The following is a 19373-nucleotide window of genomic DNA, read 5'->3' as shown; positions in this document are numbered from 1 at the left end:
AGAAACGCCATAAAAGATCTTTGCCACTGCACTGAGTATAATCTTTTCCACAAATCGCTTCCCTGAATGGTTGTATTTTAACTCTGCCACGGTCTCAATTACATAGATAATAAAGGGGAAAATGGGACCATATATTTTGGCAGGGATGGGAAATGGACAGCATTTTTTCCCCAGATGTTCTTTGACAAGCAAATGTGGCTCTCTTTAAGTAATAAAAATGAGGAAAAGGTTGGACTGAAGAAAGGAAATGGAGAGATGAAAGTTAAATAACAAAAATAAGGGAAAGTTGGACTGATGAAAGGAAAGGGGGAGGAAATGGAGAGATGAAATTTAAATAACAAAAATAAGGGAAATGTTGGGCTGATGAAAGGTGAAGGAAATGAAGAGATGAACTTTAAATAACAAAAATAAGGAAAAAGAGTGAAGAAACAAAAGGTGAAGAAAATGGAGATGAAATGTTTCGCAACTTTGGCAACTTGAAGACAGTTGGACTCCAACTCCCAGAATCCCACTTGTTGGCTGGGGAATTCTGGGAGTTGGAGTCCGCCCATCTTCAATTTGGTGAGGTCCTAAAGAAACCCATTAATAACTCTTTTCTTCCAACAGCCATCAATTCAATTCATTTCTGTGCCATCTTTTTCTTGGGGAACATCCAAACATTTAGCGTTTGACAAGGGGTAGGCGGCAAATAAATTTCACAATAAATAAATAAATAAATAAAAAATTAAAAGTTGAGCAGGGGACAGAGAACCAGGGAGATTTCGTGGTATAGATCTCTTCTCTGCTGATTTGCCATGCTTTCTCCCGCTTCGGTCATGCTCTTGTGGGGAATTTAAGATGCTCCGTGTGCTGCTCGACAACACCTCATGAAGAGTTAAATATCAATGTTGAGGGATGTTTGTTTAGAACAGTGGTTGGGGAAGCATGACTCCTTTATGACTTGTGAACTACAAGTCCCAGAATTCCTGAGCCAGCTGACTCAGGAATTCTGGGAGTTGAAGTCCACAAGTCATAAAGAGTCCACGCTTCCCCCACCATTGGTTTAAACTACAGTACGGGTTATACCCAAGAGGAAAACTGCAATATAAAACGACAAACGAATCCACAGTGGAGAAACAGTGTGCTAGTTCAGAAGTATCTGGAGAGCTAGGATTTCTGGGCTGGCCTAAACCAGGTTTACACAGGCCTGAAACCTGGTTTAGAGCAGACCTATCATGTGATAGAGTCCAGCACAAGCCATAACAATGTCTTGTGCAAATAACCCAACTGACATTTTTGATAAATGATGTCATTTATGTACACTACAGAATTCACAAATTCACTTACCCTGTTTTGACCACGTCATGCAGACACTGATGTTCATAAGCCACAGAAACACTGAAAATCAAATTTATGCCCTAGTTTTATTGCTCTTGAGTCCTATGGAACAGAAGAACCCAGCACTGGTGGTGTGCAAAACCCATTCATTGTAAAATGTCTCTCTTTGAACACAAAATGGCCGACTTGAGTTTCGAAAGAGCATCTTGATCATTTCGGGAATATTTCCAAGCACAAAACATCTTTGATTCACGTTCAAAACTCCCTCAGTTTTGAGCCCAAAACACTTCCATCAATAATCAAAATGTCTCGTTTTTCAACTCAAGATGAGGCCAGGGAGTAAAAATTGGAATAGTTCAAATTCAAAAACTTTTGGACGGCCAAAGTTCCAATTGTTGCATATTCCAACTTTTTGCTGCTTCAAACTTTCTGAAATGTTACAACCTCCTCTTCTTTTTCTGCCACCATTCCTTCAAATTTTCGTTGGCAAACTTATCTTTCTGCAGAAGTGCCGAACGCTATGGAAATACAAGCACGCACACCACACCAAGAGAATATTATTGCCATGGACCCAAAACCAATTTGAACACCATCACATGTACATAAATTTTCATCAAGATTTAGTGGTGGACGGAATGAGAAAAGAAAGGAATAGAGATGCTGGCAAAACCAGAGAACAAATTTCAACATCAGTTGAAGTTCCGATGTGTATTTTAAATAAATAAATTTTAAAAAATGGGAGGGAAACTTAAGCTGGGATGTCACTTAAGTTTGTTTCTACAGAAAAGTTGGTTAAAAGTCACAGATGTTCCTCTAACCCAACAAGCTGAGAAATCCAACCTACATTTGGAATGATTTCAATTTAAATTAAAAATAATTTGGCTTAAAGGTCTTAAAGGTCTCCGTTATGTCTTCCTGCAGCAAAAGCATTGATCCAAAATTACATTTTCATCACAGCCTTGAAAGAGACCTGCAGAAACCAAGAGGATGGGAAAGGAAGAGATTAGAAAGAAACAACTTGGATAAGTCAAAAAGCAAAGAGAAAATAGGTTATCGGCTTCAGGATGTTGTTTCTACAGAACAGGAATTTGGACACAGAAGCTGGAGAAACTCGTCCAAGAAAAATGAGAAACAAATGAATTCTTCACGATAGACAGATAGTTCTCAACTTACAATCACAACTGAGGCCAAAATTTCCACTGCCTACAAAGGCAGTTGTTCGTGAGTCGTGCCCCATTTTATGACCGGTTTCCCACAGTTGTTAAACAAATCATTGCAGCCGTAAAGCAAATCACCCAAATTTTAATCACATGGCCACAGGGAGGCTGCAAGGTAAGTGTGAAAAATGACCGTAAGCAGTTAAATTTACCTCGCCCACCTTGCCCCTCCCCTCCCAGGAGTCTCTACGCAGCCTGTTTTGGATGCAGGTAAGTGCAGGGTCCCTGTGGAGGCTCGGAGTGTGTGTGTGTGAAAACCGACCTTCCAAGAAGTTCTGGAAGTCCGGAAATGGGCCTGTTTCTGGCTTCTGGAGGGCCTCCAGAGCCTAGGAAAGCCCGTTTTCACCCTCCCAGAGGCCCGAGGGAAGCCTCCGGACTCTGGGGAAAGTGAAAAACTGCCCTCCTGGAAGTTCCGATAGGCCACGCTGACCATGCAACTAGGCAGAGAACTGGTTGTTGGGATTTTTGAATCCCACCCCTGACTATAAGTCACTTTTTTCAGTGCCATTGTAACTTCAAAAGGTGACTAAATGAATGGTTGTAAGTTGAGGACTACCTGTATTTGCTAATTAGAGAAAAGACTCATTGAAGGTTTTAGCAGTGGATCCAATTGGAATGCAGGAGGATATTTAGTGTAGATTTTAATCTCTTAATTGAGATCAGCATTTCTCAACTTTCACACTTGTGGACTTCAGCTCCCAGAATTCCTCAGCCAGCATGAAAGAGAAACTGGGGCTGGGAAGTCATTCAATTTACTTCTGCTAGAAAAACTGGCTGCAAGTCACAGGCATTCCTCTAACTTAGGCCTGTCAAACTGGCAGCCCACAGGATGGATGTATCACATGATGCAGGCCACGCCCACCTTGCCGGTACTGGTCTGTGGATCATTTTGTACTGGGCCGCAAAGAATGAATAATCGTGAAACTGGTCCCTGGTCCAAAAAAGGTTGGGGACCACGGTTTTAGAGGGTCTTTGAGGCCACTTGGAGGTTTATCTGTGTCCTCAGGATCAAATGGTTCATGTAGGCTGCAATTTTTCCTCTGGAAATCCTTATTCCTACTCCCACACCATTTGAAGAGTGTTCATCCAAAACTGCATAGCTAAAAGTCTGTTGAGCAGGGCTGTCAAACTCCTGGCCTGCAGGCCGGATGAGTTACGTGCTGGCCAGCTCCACCCCTGGTTTAATGAAGGGAGGAAAAAAGTCCCAGTACGTCACGTGACGATGTGAGTTTGACACCCTTGCTGCAGAGATTCTCAATCATCCAGGCCATGGTTGTCCCACAGGTGTTTGTTTTTTTTCAGGAGGCAATTGGACTTTCTTGTTTTTTTCTTTTGAAGATATTTTGCTTCTCATCCAAGGAGCTTCTTCAGCTCTGACAGGATGGTGGGGAATGGTCATTTGCATCTTTTTAGATAGTCACTGAGGACACTTGGAGGTTTATCTGTGTCCTCAGGATCAGGGGTCCCCAACCACTGGGCCGCGGACCGGTACCCGTCTGTGGAACATTTCCTACCGGGCCGCCGGTTTGCTGGGCGCCGCCATCTTGTTTGACGAGAAAGTGCTTCTGGGTGAGCTTTTCCAGTTGGAAAGCGGCGTTTGGGTCCTGAAGGAATCCTCGCGCCTTAGTTTCATCGAAGGAGGGCAGGCTTTGAACGAAACTAAGGTGCGAGGATTCTTTCAGCACCCAAGGCAAGGCGAGCCGAGCGACCATCCCGAAGCCGTCCCGAAGCGAAGCCCATTGACAAAGGTACAAAGGAGGAGTTGAAGGTGGCGGGGAGAAGCGGGGGACGGCTGGCTGGCTGGTCACTCGGCTCGCCTTGCCTTGTCATGCGTGCTGATGCCGGTACCGGGCCGCGGATCATTTTGCAATGCCGGTACCGGGCCATAGCACAAAAAAGGTTGGGGGCCACTGCTCAGGATCACCCGAGTGGTGCAAATAGTTCCTGTAGTCTGCCATTTTTTTCCTCTGGAAATCCATTCCACACCGTTCAAAGGGTGTTCATCCCAAAATGTATAGCTAAAAGTCTGTAGAGATTCTCAGTCACCCAGGTCATGAAAAAGCACCTTTGGGACAAGAATGACCTGGATGACTGAGTATGTCTTCAGACCTCTGATCTTGGCTGTTTTTCAGTTTTTCTCCTTGGTCAATGACTTTTTGGGTTACTTATTGCTGTGCTGTTTTCTTTGGAGGGACAGAATGGACTGAGTGGAACCGTACGTTGCCAAATCCCAAACAAAGAAAGAGCTCACCTCTTGCAGCCTTTGTCCCAAAGTCTCCTTGCTCCAAATGCTCTTCCTGCAGGAAAGCAAACACAACCTTATTAGAAGAGAGCAAAGTGCAGAAGGGCCCCTTTCACGGGCTTCCCTGGAAAACTTCCTCGGAGCTTCCATCTTTTTCTCCATTATTAGCAGCAGAAAAATAACCTCGGATCACCATACAACAGAACGCTGCGTAAAATCTCCCATGTTCCGAAATCAAATGCAGGAAGTGGCGATGTTTTAGGAGCACCAAAGATGATCTCTTAGGATGTCATTGCCTGTGGTCTGTATTCCTTCCCTCCCTCTCCTTCCTTCCTTTTCCTTCCCTCCTTCTATTCTTCCTTCCTTCCTTCCCTCCATCCACCCTTCCTTCCTTTCTCCATCCACTTTCGTTCCTTGTTTCCTCCCATGCATGCATCCAACCATCCATCCTTCGACTCCCTCTCTTTCTTTCTTTCCTTCTCTCCCTCTCTTTTTTCCTTCCCTCCCTCTCCTTTGTTCTTTCTCTCCCTCCCTCCCTTTCCTCCATCTCTTCCTTTCCTCCATCTCCTCCTTTCCATTTTAGTGGACAACCAGCTAACTATGAGTCAGCAGTGTGCAGTGGCAGCCAAAAATGCAATCCTAAATTGCATTAACAGAGGGGATACAATCAAGATCAAGTGAAGTACTAATACCACTCTATAAAGCCTTAGTATGGCCACACCTAGAATACTGCATCCAGTTTTGGTCACCACACTATAAAAAAGATGTTGAGACTCTGGAAAGAATGTAGAGAAGAGCAACAAAGATAATTAGGGGACTGGAGACTAAAACATATGAAGAACGGTTGCAAGAACTGGGCCTGGCTAGTCTAGGGAAGAGAAGGACCTAGGGAGACATGATAGCAGTGCTCCAATATTTGAGGGGCTGCCACAGAGAGAAGGGGGTCAAGCTATTCTCCAAAGCACCCGAAGGTCGGACAAGGAATAATGGATGGAAACTGATCAAGGAGAGATTCAACCTAGAAATAAGGAGAAATTTTCTGACAGTGAGAACAATCAACCCATGGAACAGAAGTTGCCTTCAGAAGTTGTGGGAGCTTCATCCCTGGAGGCTTTCAAGAAGAGACTGGACTGCCATTTGTCAAAAATGGTGCAGGGTCTCCTGTTTGGGCGGGGGTTGGACTAGATGACCTACAAAGTCCCTTCCAGCTCTGTTAATCTGTATCTATATCTTTTCCTCCATCCCTTTCCACTGCCTCCTCCCTTTTTCCTTTCCTTTCTTCTTCTGTTCCTTTCCTTTCTTCTTTCTTTCTCTTTCTCCTTTTCTCTTTCTTTTCCTTTCCCTTCCTCCTCTTTCCTTTCCTTTCTTCTTCTGTTCCTTTCCCCTTTCCTTTCTTTCAGATGAGATTATGACAAATACCTCAGCTGATAGTTCAAAAGGCCCAGTGAGGTCATCAGGCCCAATCTCCTATTCAGGCTTGGAATCCAATGGGATCTTTTGCCTATCTGCATGTTGGCTGGGGAATTCTGGGAGTTGAAGGCCATACACATTAAAGATTCCAAGGCTGACTAACTCCGATCTAGAATGGCTTTAAAATAGGGGTGTCCAACCTTGGCAACTTTAAGACTTGCCAGCAAAGCTGACTGAGGAATTCTGGGAGTTGAAGTCCACAAGTCTTAAAGTTGCCAAGGTTGGACACCCCTGCTTTAAAACAACACTTGGTGTGCTCTAGAAACATTGGAATTAAAATCTGCTTAAATTCTCCTCCAGACTGCCACATATGATTGAAGCAGGCTGGACGGCTGTGTGTGTGTCAAGATTCCAGCGATCGCCCTAATTAAATCACGAGCCTCGAGCCAAACTTCAAAAAACTTCAAAGGATTTATTAGGAGTGACATTCTAGCATGACCTGTATGAAGCCGACTCGGAGATAACTCATTTACAATCACCTATGAACCTGTTTCCCCTCACCTCTCTGAGTGTACTCAGATTGTCCAACCGAACATATTTCCGTGCCCAGAATACCCGGTTGCCTCAGCTACAATCTTTGTGAGATAAGCTTGGAATGTGCTTCTGAGTTCATTTGCCTTCTTCAGCATTCCTCCCTCCCACTCTTTCTTATGGCAACTTGGAAAAAAAACCCGACAAGAGTGGCTATGAAGTATTTTCTCCTCACCTGTCTATCTTCCTTGCTACAATCACCGTGAAGCTGCCCTCAGTGTCAGGCAAATATGTTGATGGGACAATGGCGTAATTTCCTGCAGGCAGCCGACATGCCTGACTTATTTCCTGAGAGTAGCAATGAGGCACACAACTGAGAACCGGTTCCAATTGCAGGAAAGCTGTGGAAGCCATTTTGACGTGGTTGTTGTCACTGGGAACCTAAGAAGAAATAACAAAGTCTTCCCTATAATTACATTGCATGTTTTGGATATCCAACAGCTCTTTTAACTGTATCATTGTGACCCGTAACAATTATAATTGTGTTATAAATATAATAAAATATAGAAATATATAATCACATTATAATTATAGAACTATCTTCATTTAATATATTATCTCCGAGACCAGTGGTGGCAAACCTTTTTGGGCTCCTGTGCCAAAAATTGTGCGTGTGCTTGCGTGCTAGCACCCAGAAGGCAATGCATGCGCCCCCCCCATGCCCCCTGCGCATGCTTGCGCAATCCCCTCCCCTTACCTGCACTGAGCCTCACAGCTGATTTTTCAGCTGAGTTGAGGCTTTTTTCGGCCTCCCAGAGGCTTGAAAAAAGCCTCTGCAAGCTTTGCAGGCCGAATAATAGGCCCGTTTCATCACTTCCACTATTACAGGAAATGACAAAATGGGCCTATTATTCACCCTGCAAAGCTTGCAGAGGCTTTTTTCAAGCCTCTGGGAGGCCAAAAAAGGCCTCAAACAAGTCGAAAAATCAGCTGATTTGAGGCACGCGCATGCACAGTGAGGTAAGTTTGCCTGAGGATTGTGTGCCGGCACAAATGGCTCTGCATGCCACCTGTGGCACACATGCCATAGGTTCGCCATCACAGTCCTAGACTGCTGCAGCCTCCCCGTGGTCACATGACCAACATTCAGATGCTTGGCAACTGACTCATATTTATGACAGCTGCTCCTGGCAATCAGGATGTGAAGCCATGCTTGCAGGTTGATTTGAAAATCATCACAGGTTACAGGATCTATTGTCATGTCTGAATACACAGACAGACAAAAGTGCACAGTGCAGTCAATGGTTTCCCAATATTGTCATGCACCTTTTGGAATCTGATTCCAAGGGGGAGGCTGAGCAGCTGACAGGGAGTGGGAGTGTGGCTCCAGTGGCTATGGAAGTCTGGCTGGGCAGAGCAAAGGAGAGATAGAACAAGGGAGAGGGAGTTTGGAGGAAGACCCAGGCCCACGCCTCTTCATCCTAGGGCATGCAGAGAGGAACAGAGAAAGGAGCAATGCTACGGGGGAGGAAAGGGCCCTGATTCCTTTCATTAGCTGCAGCTGGGAACACATTGTTTTAAAAGGGCATTTGCGCACAGCAACTCGTGGGAAGCAAATCGTGTTATCTTTTATGGTTGAAGCTGATCTGGGTTCCTGACCTCTTCCCAACTGTGTGTGTTTTGTTGGCTTTGGAAGTCTGCAATTCCTTATCCTGCGCTGTCCAGTTAATTGCTGCAACGTGTTTGTGTGGATTTTTATTTACAGTTTATATGTGCTTTGTTTTCGGACTGAATTTCTTTCATTTAAAGACTGTTCTTGGGAGAGTTTTTTTTTTCCAGCCGAAGGTAACTGGACATTGGGGGCAAAGTTGGAAGTATTAAAGAGATTTTTCTTACTTATGTGACTGTGTTGCCTTTGTGACACACCCCGGGTCATCACAATGATAAAAATTAAGGATGCTGTGGAGAACAGGAGCTACAGTAGAAATATCCACTTACAACCTCAGATTATGGGACGGTTTCCTAATTACAGGTAATCCTTGGACAGTTCATTTAGTTATGAGGGTCCTGCGCGAAATGGCTTAGGGGCGTTTGTCACACTTGAGGCCATTGTAGCATCTCCATGGCGATGGGATCAAAATTTGGAGGTGTGGCAACTGACGCTTCTTGATGACGAACAGAGCCATGTTGGCTGGGGAATTCTGGGAGTTGAAGTCCCAGACACCTTCAAGCGACCCAGGTTGAGAGACACTGGTGGAATTCAATCAGCGACCTCAAATACGACAAACCCTCCATGATTCCTTTATTAGGAGCGCCGGCAGCCCCGGCAAAAATTCTCTCTCTCGCTGCAGGCTAACAAGTCTGTCCAACAGGGAGGTGAATAGTTGCTTGCCACACCTATCCGTCTCCGCCCCCTGTCTTTTATTCCCAGAGCCAGGGTGGGGCTTTGTTAGCAGCAGAGGCTCTTCCAACCCAAGGACTGGCTCATAGATTTCCATTGCTCTCCTCTCCTCTGCCTTCTGTGCATCTACGCATCAGGCACTGGACCCAGCTGTTCCTCCTCTTCCTCCTCAGCCACCTCTAGACCTGTTGACTGTCTATCTGAAGGCTGACAGATGGCCCAGGCTCCAACCCCCCCACAACTCTCTTTGTCACCTCCACTGCCTCTTCCCCCTCAGAGCTCTCAGGTTGCCCTGATGCTATCCCAGACTACCACACCTCCTCTTCCTCTGATTTGGCTGCCGGAGGGGTCGGCGGCCGACAGGCCACAGCAGAACCTCAATATTACCTGGAAGATATGAAAGCCAATGGGACGGCACTTGTTATCTGGGCAGTGCTGACGGAGAGACACCTTGATGCTTCTTTGACCAAACCCGGCGGGAACCGACAAAGGGAAGCAGGGATTGATGTGGAACGAGGGGAAGTTGCGGCTGCCTCCGGCGTTGTGGCCTTTTTTCCACGATCCCTCCAGCTGGGCCGTCTCCCACTCGCCTCCTGGGAACGCTTCGTGGACGGTGTTATCCAGCAACGGCAGCTTGATCTCACTTGCAAGAGACCAGGGAGATGGGGAGGCCGAAAGGAGAGAAGGAAGAGAAAAAAAACAAAATTACTCACCTTATAGCTTCTCTTGCCACGAGCTCCCAACCCTGATTTTTTAAAACTTTTTAAAAATTACATCTATTATCTATAAAAGCAAAATACCCCTCACGCATTATCACAAAATCTCCAGAACCATAAAGCCTACAAATTTGAAAATTGGCACATATGTTCCTCTGGCTTCTAGGTGTTCACTAAGAAAGGTTTTTTTGAAATGACCATCAGAGCATTAGTATTTCCTATATTATTATTATTATTATTATTAACACGCTCTGATGCTAAGGAGTTCTACTCCCCCTCCCCACCTGAAAAGAAATTTCTTCCAAATGCAAAACACAAGCAGAGGAGTTTCAGTTTCAATTTCACAGCAAGAAGCTTTAGTACAGAAGAGTTGAGCTAAGCCGCACCCAGGCTCCTTGCTGTCTCCTTCTTGCTCACACAGCAAATGCTGTTTCAGTTTCCAAACAGCCCTCAACTCTCTCACACACTGTCAGTACACTAGCCAGATGAATACTGATGGAAGCTGGTAGGCAGAGGCAGAATTTTTTTCCCCCTTATTTTCCTCTCCAAAAATTAAGCCCGATCACATAGTTTCATAGCGAAGCACGGGAATCCAATTCGTTTTTAATATACCCAGGTCCTCGACTTACAAACAGTTTGTTTAGTGACCATGCAGTTACCACAATGGCGCTGAAAAATCTGACTTGGGACCGTTTTTCACAGTTACGACCATTGCAGCATTCCCATGGTCACATGATCAAAATTCAGATGCTTGGCAACTGATTCACACTTACGACAGTTGCTTCTGACAAGCAAAGTCAATAGGGAAGCCGGATTCACTTAACAACATGTCACTAATTTAACAACGGCAATGATTCACTTAACAACCGTGGCAAGAAAAGTCATACGATTTTAGTTTTTCAAAGTATTTCTAGCAGGACTACCCAATTCTGTAACCGCTTTGTTCCCTAAATATGCCATCCGTGTGTTTAACTCGCTAAGATTCATTTTTCTTGCCATGTATGCATCCGAACTAGACTGTGTTGTTTCTCCTTGTCATATAATATATGTGATGACCCGGAGTGTAACACAAACGTAACAAAATGCAAAATGTAAATAAATGTCCTTTAATGCCTCCAACTTGGCCCCACTGTTCAATAATTCTCAGTTGGAGATTAAACTTATTCAAAAATAGTCTTCAAAAGAAAGCAATACAATCCAAACTCAATGAGCAGATAAAAGTGAAATGGAAAACCAAAACAAACTACAATGAAGGAATTTCCACAACCGACCAGGATAATTACCAAATTCAAAGATATAACAAGGCACAGTCTGTTGGAAGGTTGCCAACCAAGATAACTTCAGCCCAAAATAAAACACGCTTTGCTTCCAGCAACCCTGGGTTTTAACCGTCTCTCTTATATACTATTCTCCCCAGCTGCAACCAATGAGGAGGATCATGGCCGTTTCCTCTCTCGTAAGCCAAGTTGTTTCTTTCCCTGTTCCTCCCTGCGAGTCCTAGGATGAAGAGGGGATGGGCCTGGTTCTTCCTCTGACAGCCTCTGAAGGCCTCTGCCCTTCTCCAACCTCCTCCACAACCTCCGGAGTCACACCTCCACTCCGTGTCGGCTGTTCCTCCTCTCCCTCAGAGTCCGACTCTAACAAGGGTATGACACTATATGTTAGTATATGCATCATTTTATATTTATTTATTTTGTCATGTTTATGTAGTGTATATGGGAGGTGGTGATGCAACGAAATTTCATTTTAATGTATGCCGATTGGTGTACATTCAAAGTGACAATAAAAGTTATTATTCTAATTACGACCTTTGCAGCCTTCCCATGATCACATGGTCAAAATTCAGGCACTGGGCAACACTGACTCATATTTATGATGGTCGCAGTTGTCCTGGGGTCACGTGGTCCCCTTTTGCGACCATTTGACAAACAAAATGCATGGGGAAGCCAGATTTGTCAACTCATAAAACATTTATATGGCAGTTTTAGAGTTGTCAACAGAAAGGGAGGGGGGAAAGGGGTTTGAAAGAGCAGTGCGGCAGCTTGGAAATCAAAACTGCATTCCGTACATAGTTTTTCAGAGATTGTAACTAGGTGACTGAAGTTTCTGCCACGCAAAAATCTAACCGGAGAGCATGATTGAAGACTCTTGGCTATGGATGTGTCCCATTGGAGAATATGAATTACGATACACCCAGGGGGTGGGAGGAAAACCAAGGTCAAGGGTGAGAGTCAGCCACACCCAGGCAGTGCCGGCATGTTAACTCCGAATAAATCCTTTTGAAGTTTTGGAAGGTTGGCTCGAGACTCATGATTTAATTGGGGGTAACTGCCGGAATCTTGACAGATTCACTTAACAACCATGTTACTAACTTATCTATTGCAGTGGTTCACTGCAGTGGCAAGAAAAGTTGTAAAACGGGGCAAAATCTCACTTAACAAATTTCTCGGCAACATAAATTTGGTCTCAATTGGGGTAGTAAGTCGAGGACTTCCTATACTGGGTGTCCTCGTTTTATGACCATTCATTTAGCGGCCATATTAAGAAGGGACAACAGGACTGAAAAAAGTGACTTATGACCGTTTTTCATCCTTAGGACAAATTGCAGCATCTCCGTGGTCACATGATCAAAATTCAGACGCTTGGCTACTGACTCACATTTATGATGGTATGTGGTCTCGCAATCTCCTTTTGCGGTCTTCTGACTACTGGGAAGCTAGATTTACTTAACAACCATTTCATTAATTTAATAACTGCAGTGATTCACTTAACAACGGTGGGAAGGAAGTTGGTAAAAACAGGGCAGAATTCCCTTAAATGTCTTGCTTAAACCACATAAATTTTGGGCCCCTGTCATGCCTCTGTTGGAGTCTGATTCTAAGGGGGATGTCGAACAGCTGAGAGGGAATGTGGCTCTGGTGGCTGTGGAGAAAATTGGGGAAGGGCACAGTCCAGCTGGGCATTCACAGGAAGACCCAGGCCCACTCCTTCTGCATCCTAGGGTACGCAGGGAGGAATGGATAAGGGAGCAACATGACTTACAGGGGAGAAAAAGGCCTTGATTCCCTTCATTAGCTGCAGCTGGGGAAACAGGATAAAGAAGGTGTTTGCGCACAGCACCTTGCTGGAAGCAAAGCGTGCATTATCTTTGTTTGTCACGTCTTATCTGGGTTCTGGCGTCCTCCCAACTGTATGCATTTCGTTATCTTTTGAGTTCTGCAATTCCTTATCCTGCCCTGTCTCATTAATTGCTGCAGCGTGGTTTGTGTTGGTTTTTAATTTATAATTTAGATGTACTTTGGGTTCAGACTAAATTTCTTCCTTTTGGAAACTGTTCTTAGGATAATTTTTTCTCCAGCCGATGATAACTGGACATTGGAGGCCAAGTTGGAGAAATTAAAGGGACTTTATCTACTTTTGTGACTTTGTTGCTTTTGTGCCACGTTTGGGTCATCACAGCCTTTTTGCGCTCGTAAGTAAAGGACTACAGGTTCAAAGGTCTACCTACATCCAGGGGTGGGCTTCAAAAAATTTAGCAACCAGTTCTCTGCCCTCTTGCTGGGTGGGCGTGGCCATGGTGGGCATGGCCTAGTCGGCCTCCTGCAGCACGGTGGACTGGAGGGGGGGCATTTTTGACCTCCCCGGCTTCCAGAGGCTTTTCTCGAGCCTCTGAGAGGGCGAAAATGGCTTCCCTGGGCCCCGGAGGCTCTCCAGAGGTCCATTTTTCACCCTTCCTGAACCTCCACGCAGACCTGCACTTACCTGGGATCCAAAACGGACCACATGAAGACTCCTGGGAGCAGCCAGACTGGGTGGGTGGGGCCAGGCAGTCGTTGCAACTACCGGTTCGGTGAACCAGATGTAAAAATAACATCCAGTTCGCCCGAACCAGTATGTCATGCCCAGTTGGAATCTGATTCCGAGGGAAAGGTGGAACAGCTGACAGGGAGTGGGAATGTTGCTCCAGTGGCTGTGGAGGAAACTGGGGAAGGGCACAGGCCAGCTGGGCATTCAGAGGAAGACCTAGGCCACCCCTTCTTCATCCTAGGGCATGTAGGGAGGAATAGAGAAGGGAGCAACCTGGTTTACAGGGGAGGAAAGGGCCCTGATCCCCTTCATAGGCTGCAGCTGGGAAGACTGTTTAAAAGGGCAAACAGCGCATGGCAAAGTTGTTGGAAGGAAAACGTACATTATCTTTGTCGAGGCTTATCTGGGTTTTGGCGTCCTCCCAACTGTGGGTGCTGCGTTATCTTGTGGAAGCCTGCAATTTATCATCCTGGCCTGTTGTGTTAATTACTTCAGCATGGTTTGTGTTGTTGTTTTTTTTCATTTCTATTTATCTTTACTTTGGGTTCAGGTTGCATTTCTTCCCTTCGTAGACTGTTTTTTGGAAGAGTCTGATCTCCAGCTGAGGATAACTGGACATTGGGGGCCAAGTTGGAGGCATTAAAGGGAATTTATCTACTTCGGTGACTTTGTTATTTTTTGTGCCATACCCCGGGTCATCACACAGTAGGAGCCCATCTCTCTTCCCAATTCCACCCACCCCACCTGGCTGGAGGTACCTGAGAGAAATTCTTCCACTGGAGAAAACCCGGAGTAGGAAATTTCCTTCCGTATTATTCAGGAAAGTGCTGGGAACGACCAGGTAGTACCCAGGAGAAAGTTCACAATGGAGATGCACCTCTCGGTTGTAGGAATGACAAGCTGTGCTCGCTACTGGCGGCGCAGAGAGCGTCTTGGGAAGGTTGAACTGTTTCTTCTCAATCTGGAAGACAAGAGAGCAGCACAGGGTTGAATACAGGAAGTCCTCGACTTGCAACAATTCATTTAGTGGCTGTTAGAAATAACAAGGTTACCTAACGTAGTTTGGGTAAAATAATATATATAAACTATGATTGTAAGTTTAAGTGTGTGTCACTTTAAACTGCAAAGCATGTAATTTTGGGTGCGGTGTGAAACCACCATAAGAGGGAGCAAGAGAACCTGATGATTCCTGACGATTGATGGTTTGATGGATTGATGGTTTGCTAACTGCGTGTTTTCCCTACTGCTGAGTTGCTGAACGCTGAAGGAAGAAAGGAGGTTTGACTTCTTCATATCTCTACTACGAGGAGATATATTACTGGACTGATATTTGTAAGTTTACTGACCTCTCTTTTTCGACACTGGACTTTGCAACTGTATAATCCCCGGACGGACTGAACTAGTGAATGATATATGGACTGTTTTGACTATGCTATAACTCTTACTGGAATAAACTATTTAACTAGCACATTGTATCTGTTTTACTGAGTGTAAGCTACAAAAATATTTATCTCACATATTTTGCCTGCCTGCCATGCAGATTCTGCTAGGGTGTATCCCTAACAGTGGCTGCTCAAAGTTACAAAAAAGTGACTCAGGGTCATTTTTTCAGAGTTAGCAGCCTCCACATGATCCCACGATCAAAATTCAGATGCTTCAGCACCTGATTCAGGTTGATGACCATTGCATTGTCCCCCGGGTCACGTGATCACCATTTGCGACCTTCTGACAAGCAAAGTCAATGGGGTAAGCCCTGATTCACTTAACAGCCAGGCAGGGGTGGGATTCAAATTTTTAAACAACCGGTTCTGTGGGTGTGGCTTAGTTGGTGGGCGTGGTTTAGTGGTCATGTGACCAGGTGGATGTGGCTTGGTGGTCATGCTATTGGCTGGGTATGGCCGACTCAATATCACTCACATCGAGCCACGCATCTCACCTGGCCTCTCATGACTGTGGGGATGCTGCAACAGACATAAGTGTGAAAAATGGTCATGAGTCACTTTTTTCAGTGCCATTGTAACTTTGAATGTTCACTCCACACAAGCACAGTGCCAGCAAAGGAGGGGGAAAAACTCCAGAGAAGTTCCTGAGACAGGAAGTCTAGTTCTGCCAAGAATGTAATAAGGGTTAACGGAGAGGCAGTTTCTGTAAGCAACACCAGAATGCTTCCTTTCTGCTTTCCTTACAGGATTAGGCCAGTTATTTCTTCTAACAACCGGTTCTCCGAACTGCTTAGAATGTTAACAACCGGTTCTAGCGAATAGGTGAGAACTGGTAGAATCCCACCCCTGCAGCCATGTTAGTAACTTATCCACTGATTTACTGAACAACAGTGGGAAGAAATAGCAATATAGCGCTTAGACTTAAATACTGCTTCACAGAGGTTTTACAGCCGTCTCTACAGAATCAGCATTTTGCCTCCCACAATCTGGGTCCTCATTTTACCCACCTCAGAAGGACGGAAGGCTGAATCAACCTTCAGCCTGGTGAGATTCGAACTGCCAATTTGCAGGCAGCCATTATTGGGATGTTTAACTTTAAGACGGCATGCCATCTTTAGAGAAAAGCCAGTGGGTGACACAATAAAACCTCTCCTGTGAGGAAAAAAAAAAGCTCCCAAAATATAATACTGTACAATCTGGCTTTGTTCTGAGTTCATGGGGCTGGCTAGTCAAACCCACGAGCCAAATTCTTCCAGGGAATTTTACGAGAGACCCAAACGACCTCGTGTTCTTTTAGTGCTTCTTGGCATGTCCTTTGGCCATTTTATTTTCCCATAAAAAAATCCGCTACAGGAATATTTCATTTAATGGAAGGAGCAGTCCAACTTCCAGCACATTCAGTTTTGCTCCAGGAAAAAGAATAAACAGCCCTCTATGGGGGCAGCTAGGAAGTAGATAACAGAATAGAGGTAGTCTTACAACAGTTCGTTTAGTGACCGTTCAAAGTTACAAAGCCCCTGGAAAAAAAAAATGACGCAGGCCCGTTTTTCAGAGTTACGACCTTTGCAGCCTCCCTGTGTTTTACGTGATCAAAATTCAGGCGTTTGGCAATGGGGTTTATACTTATGATCATTGCTGTGTCCCAAGGGCAGGTGATCAGTTTTGACGAGTTTCTGATGAGCAAAGTCAACGGGGAAGCCGGATTCACGTAGCAACCGGCTGCTGACTTAACCACTGTGATTCACTTAACAACTGGAGGAAGAAAAGTCATAAAATGGAGGCAGAACTCACTTGACAAATGCCTCAAAAGCAGTCCTCGACGTACGACCCCAATTGAGCCCAGAATTTTATGTTGCTAAGCGAGACCCTTGTTAAGTGGGGTTTTGCCCCATTTTTACGAGTTTGCTCCGCCACATTTGTTAAGTGAATCGCTGGATTTGTTAAGTGAGTAACCCGGTTGTGAAGGGAATCTGGCTTCCCCATTGACTTGGCTTGTCAGAAGGTCGCAAAAGGGGACCACGTGACCCCAGGACATTCCAACCGTCATAAATATGAACCGGTTCAGAGGTGGCATTCAGCCAGTTCTGACAGATTCTGGAGAACTGGTAGCAGAAATTTTGAGGAGTTCGGAGAACCGGCAAATACCACCTCTGGCTGGCCCCGCCCCCATCTCTTCTCTGCCTCCCGAGTCCCACCTGATTGGCTGGCTCTTCTTTGGTTGCCCTGCACAGGAGAACAGAACTGGAAAGCAGGTTAGCGGAGTGCAGAGGGAATGCGGATTTTGCAGTATCCTCCCCTGCCATGACCACCAAGCCACGCCCACCAAGCCACACCGCCCCCACCAAGCCACCCCCACAGAACCGGTAGTAAAAAAAAAAAAAAAATGAATACCACCACTGATACCAGTTGCCAAGCATCTGAATCTAAATCACGTGACCAAGGGGAATGCTGCAATGGTCGTTAAGTGTGAAAAATGGTCATAAATCTTTTTTTTCCAGTATGGTTGTCACTTCGAAAAGTTCCCTAAGTGAGCTGTTGTAAGTCGAGGACCATCTGTACTCTCAACTTCTGGCACCCCAGTGATTCAGATGCGAAAGTGGCTAGGACAACATCACAACAATCCTATTCCATTTTCATCCTCAAACTCGGTGGTGGTATGTTAACGGTTCAGACCGGTTTGGCCGAACTGGTAGTAAAAAAAAAGAAAAGAAAAAAGCCTTCGACCATCAGCTGAGGGGAGAAAGGAGAAAAAAGTGCAGGATTGGGCCTCCCGCTTGCCCCTGCACTTGGCGCTGCGGGCCTCAGCGGCTGTGGGGAAAGCCGTGTGCATGTTACATGCACGCACATTAGGTGCGCGCGACCGGGAACACCGAATCGGTAGTAGAGAAGGTAGGATCCCACTGCCGCTCAAACTGCAAGGGCTTCAGATGTCCCAGCGTTCACCTGAATTCATTTCTCTCGGCAATCTTGAGGACTAGAATCTTACCTTCCTGGAAAACGGAAAGAACTCGTCTGCCCGCGTGGCCATCTCCTCTTTCCTACCTTCCATATGTGCAAGCCCACGGCATGGTAATTCTTTCCTCGGACGTTATCCGCCAAGGAGGGGTCGGCTTCCGGGAGGCGAGGCCAAGCGCGGATCCTGCCAGCCCAATCTGTGCTGTGCTTGCGGGGTTTCTGCAGGAGGGCAATGCACAGCTCACTCTGCTCGCAGACTCTCAGCCAGAATTTGGGGTTGGTGGGGAAGGTGCTGTTGTTGCGGCAACCCCCCGCCGACTGCCCTCGCACCCAGGACCCATACAGCTTCTGCGTGTGGCTCAGCACTCTGTCTGTCGGAAGGAGGGAGGAAAAGATACTCGATCACGCCTCTGCTACTACTGGAGAGGAACTAAACTTTTAATATCTTAATATTCCAAGACGTTTCAAGTAACGAAACTTTTTGTCAAGTATTGGAACAAGACTAATATGGGCCCCCTCACCTACACATTAACATATCCCCTCCCCCACCAACTACCCTGTGGATTTCGCATTACTCCTTGCACTGATGTAACTCCTAACGAACCAAGAGGCTCATTAAAAAAAAGGGGGGGCGACTGCCAGAGCAGTGAAACAGATCGGGAAGCCGGGAGGAGTCAGGGCGAAGTACGGAGAAGCGGCGTTGCAGTCTGCGCAGCCCACAAGTAGATGGTTGTTTTTTTTCCGTCTGGGAGAAGAATGATTCACTCTAGTCCAGGGGGTCTCCAACTTTTTGGACCTCAGGGACCACCAAACTTATAATTTTAAATCCTGCGGAGCAATAATATAAATTTTGACTGACGGTGGCTTGCTGACGTTGGTGAGAAAGCCGGTCCCATATTCCAGAGTTGCAGTAGTCACAGGACTGGCCCTTTGGTCATCCTGGAGCACCTGCTCTTCCACCCGGGTGTATCGGCCTACCATGGACTGGAGGAGGAGCTGCTCCGGGATGACCAAAGGGCCAGTCTTGTGGCTACTGCAGCTCTGGAATATGGGACCGACTTTCCCGCCAATGTCCGCAAGGTCCACCCCAGGGCGGATTTCCCTCCCCTGCCATTGGTCTTACCTTCCAGTTCCAACTCACATGGCTCTACTCAAGGTAAGGTTTGCGCTCAGCTGAAAGGTGGGAGCCAGCGAGTGGGCGGGCCATGCGTTCCCATGCAACCTGGATTAATTGCTTTGGGGGGGATGACATTTCTCTGCGGACCACCAAAATTTTCTCACAGACCACCACCAGTGGTCCCCGGCCCACCGGTTGGCAACCACTGCTGTACGAGT

General features: G+C 46.0%; 1 protein-coding gene across 2 annotated transcripts in view; it reads right to left on the bottom strand.

Moving 5' to 3' along the window:
• Positions 1–1384: 1384 nt before the first annotated feature.
• The window catches only part of CAPN10 (calpain 10), a 32534-nt gene continuing 14545 nt past the window's right edge, over positions 1385–19373 (bottom strand). For both annotated transcript variants that reach the window (XM_026721746.2, XM_087933653.1), the window contains exons 9-14: positions 18126–18409; positions 14400–14602; positions 9506–9761; positions 6953–7158; positions 4786–4831; positions 1385–2287 (exon numbers count right to left, since the gene is read on the bottom strand). In XM_026721746.2, the coding sequence (XP_026577531.1) occupies positions 2258–2287; positions 4786–4831; positions 6953–7158; positions 9506–9761; positions 14400–14602; positions 18126–18409 (1025 nt within the window). In that variant the 3' untranslated portion in view covers positions 1385–2257. The remainder of the gene's footprint in view (positions 2288–4785; positions 4832–6952; positions 7159–9505; positions 9762–14399; positions 14603–18125; positions 18410–19373) is intronic.

This window comes from Pseudonaja textilis, chromosome 4, assembly GCF_049901715.1.
Source record: "Pseudonaja textilis isolate UNSWEBS1 chromosome 4, rPseTex1.2, whole genome shotgun sequence".
NCBI lineage: Eukaryota > Metazoa > Chordata > Lepidosauria > Squamata > Elapidae > Pseudonaja > Pseudonaja textilis.
Note: the sequence above shows the minus strand (reverse complement) of the source record. Positions and strands in the feature narration are given on the sequence as shown.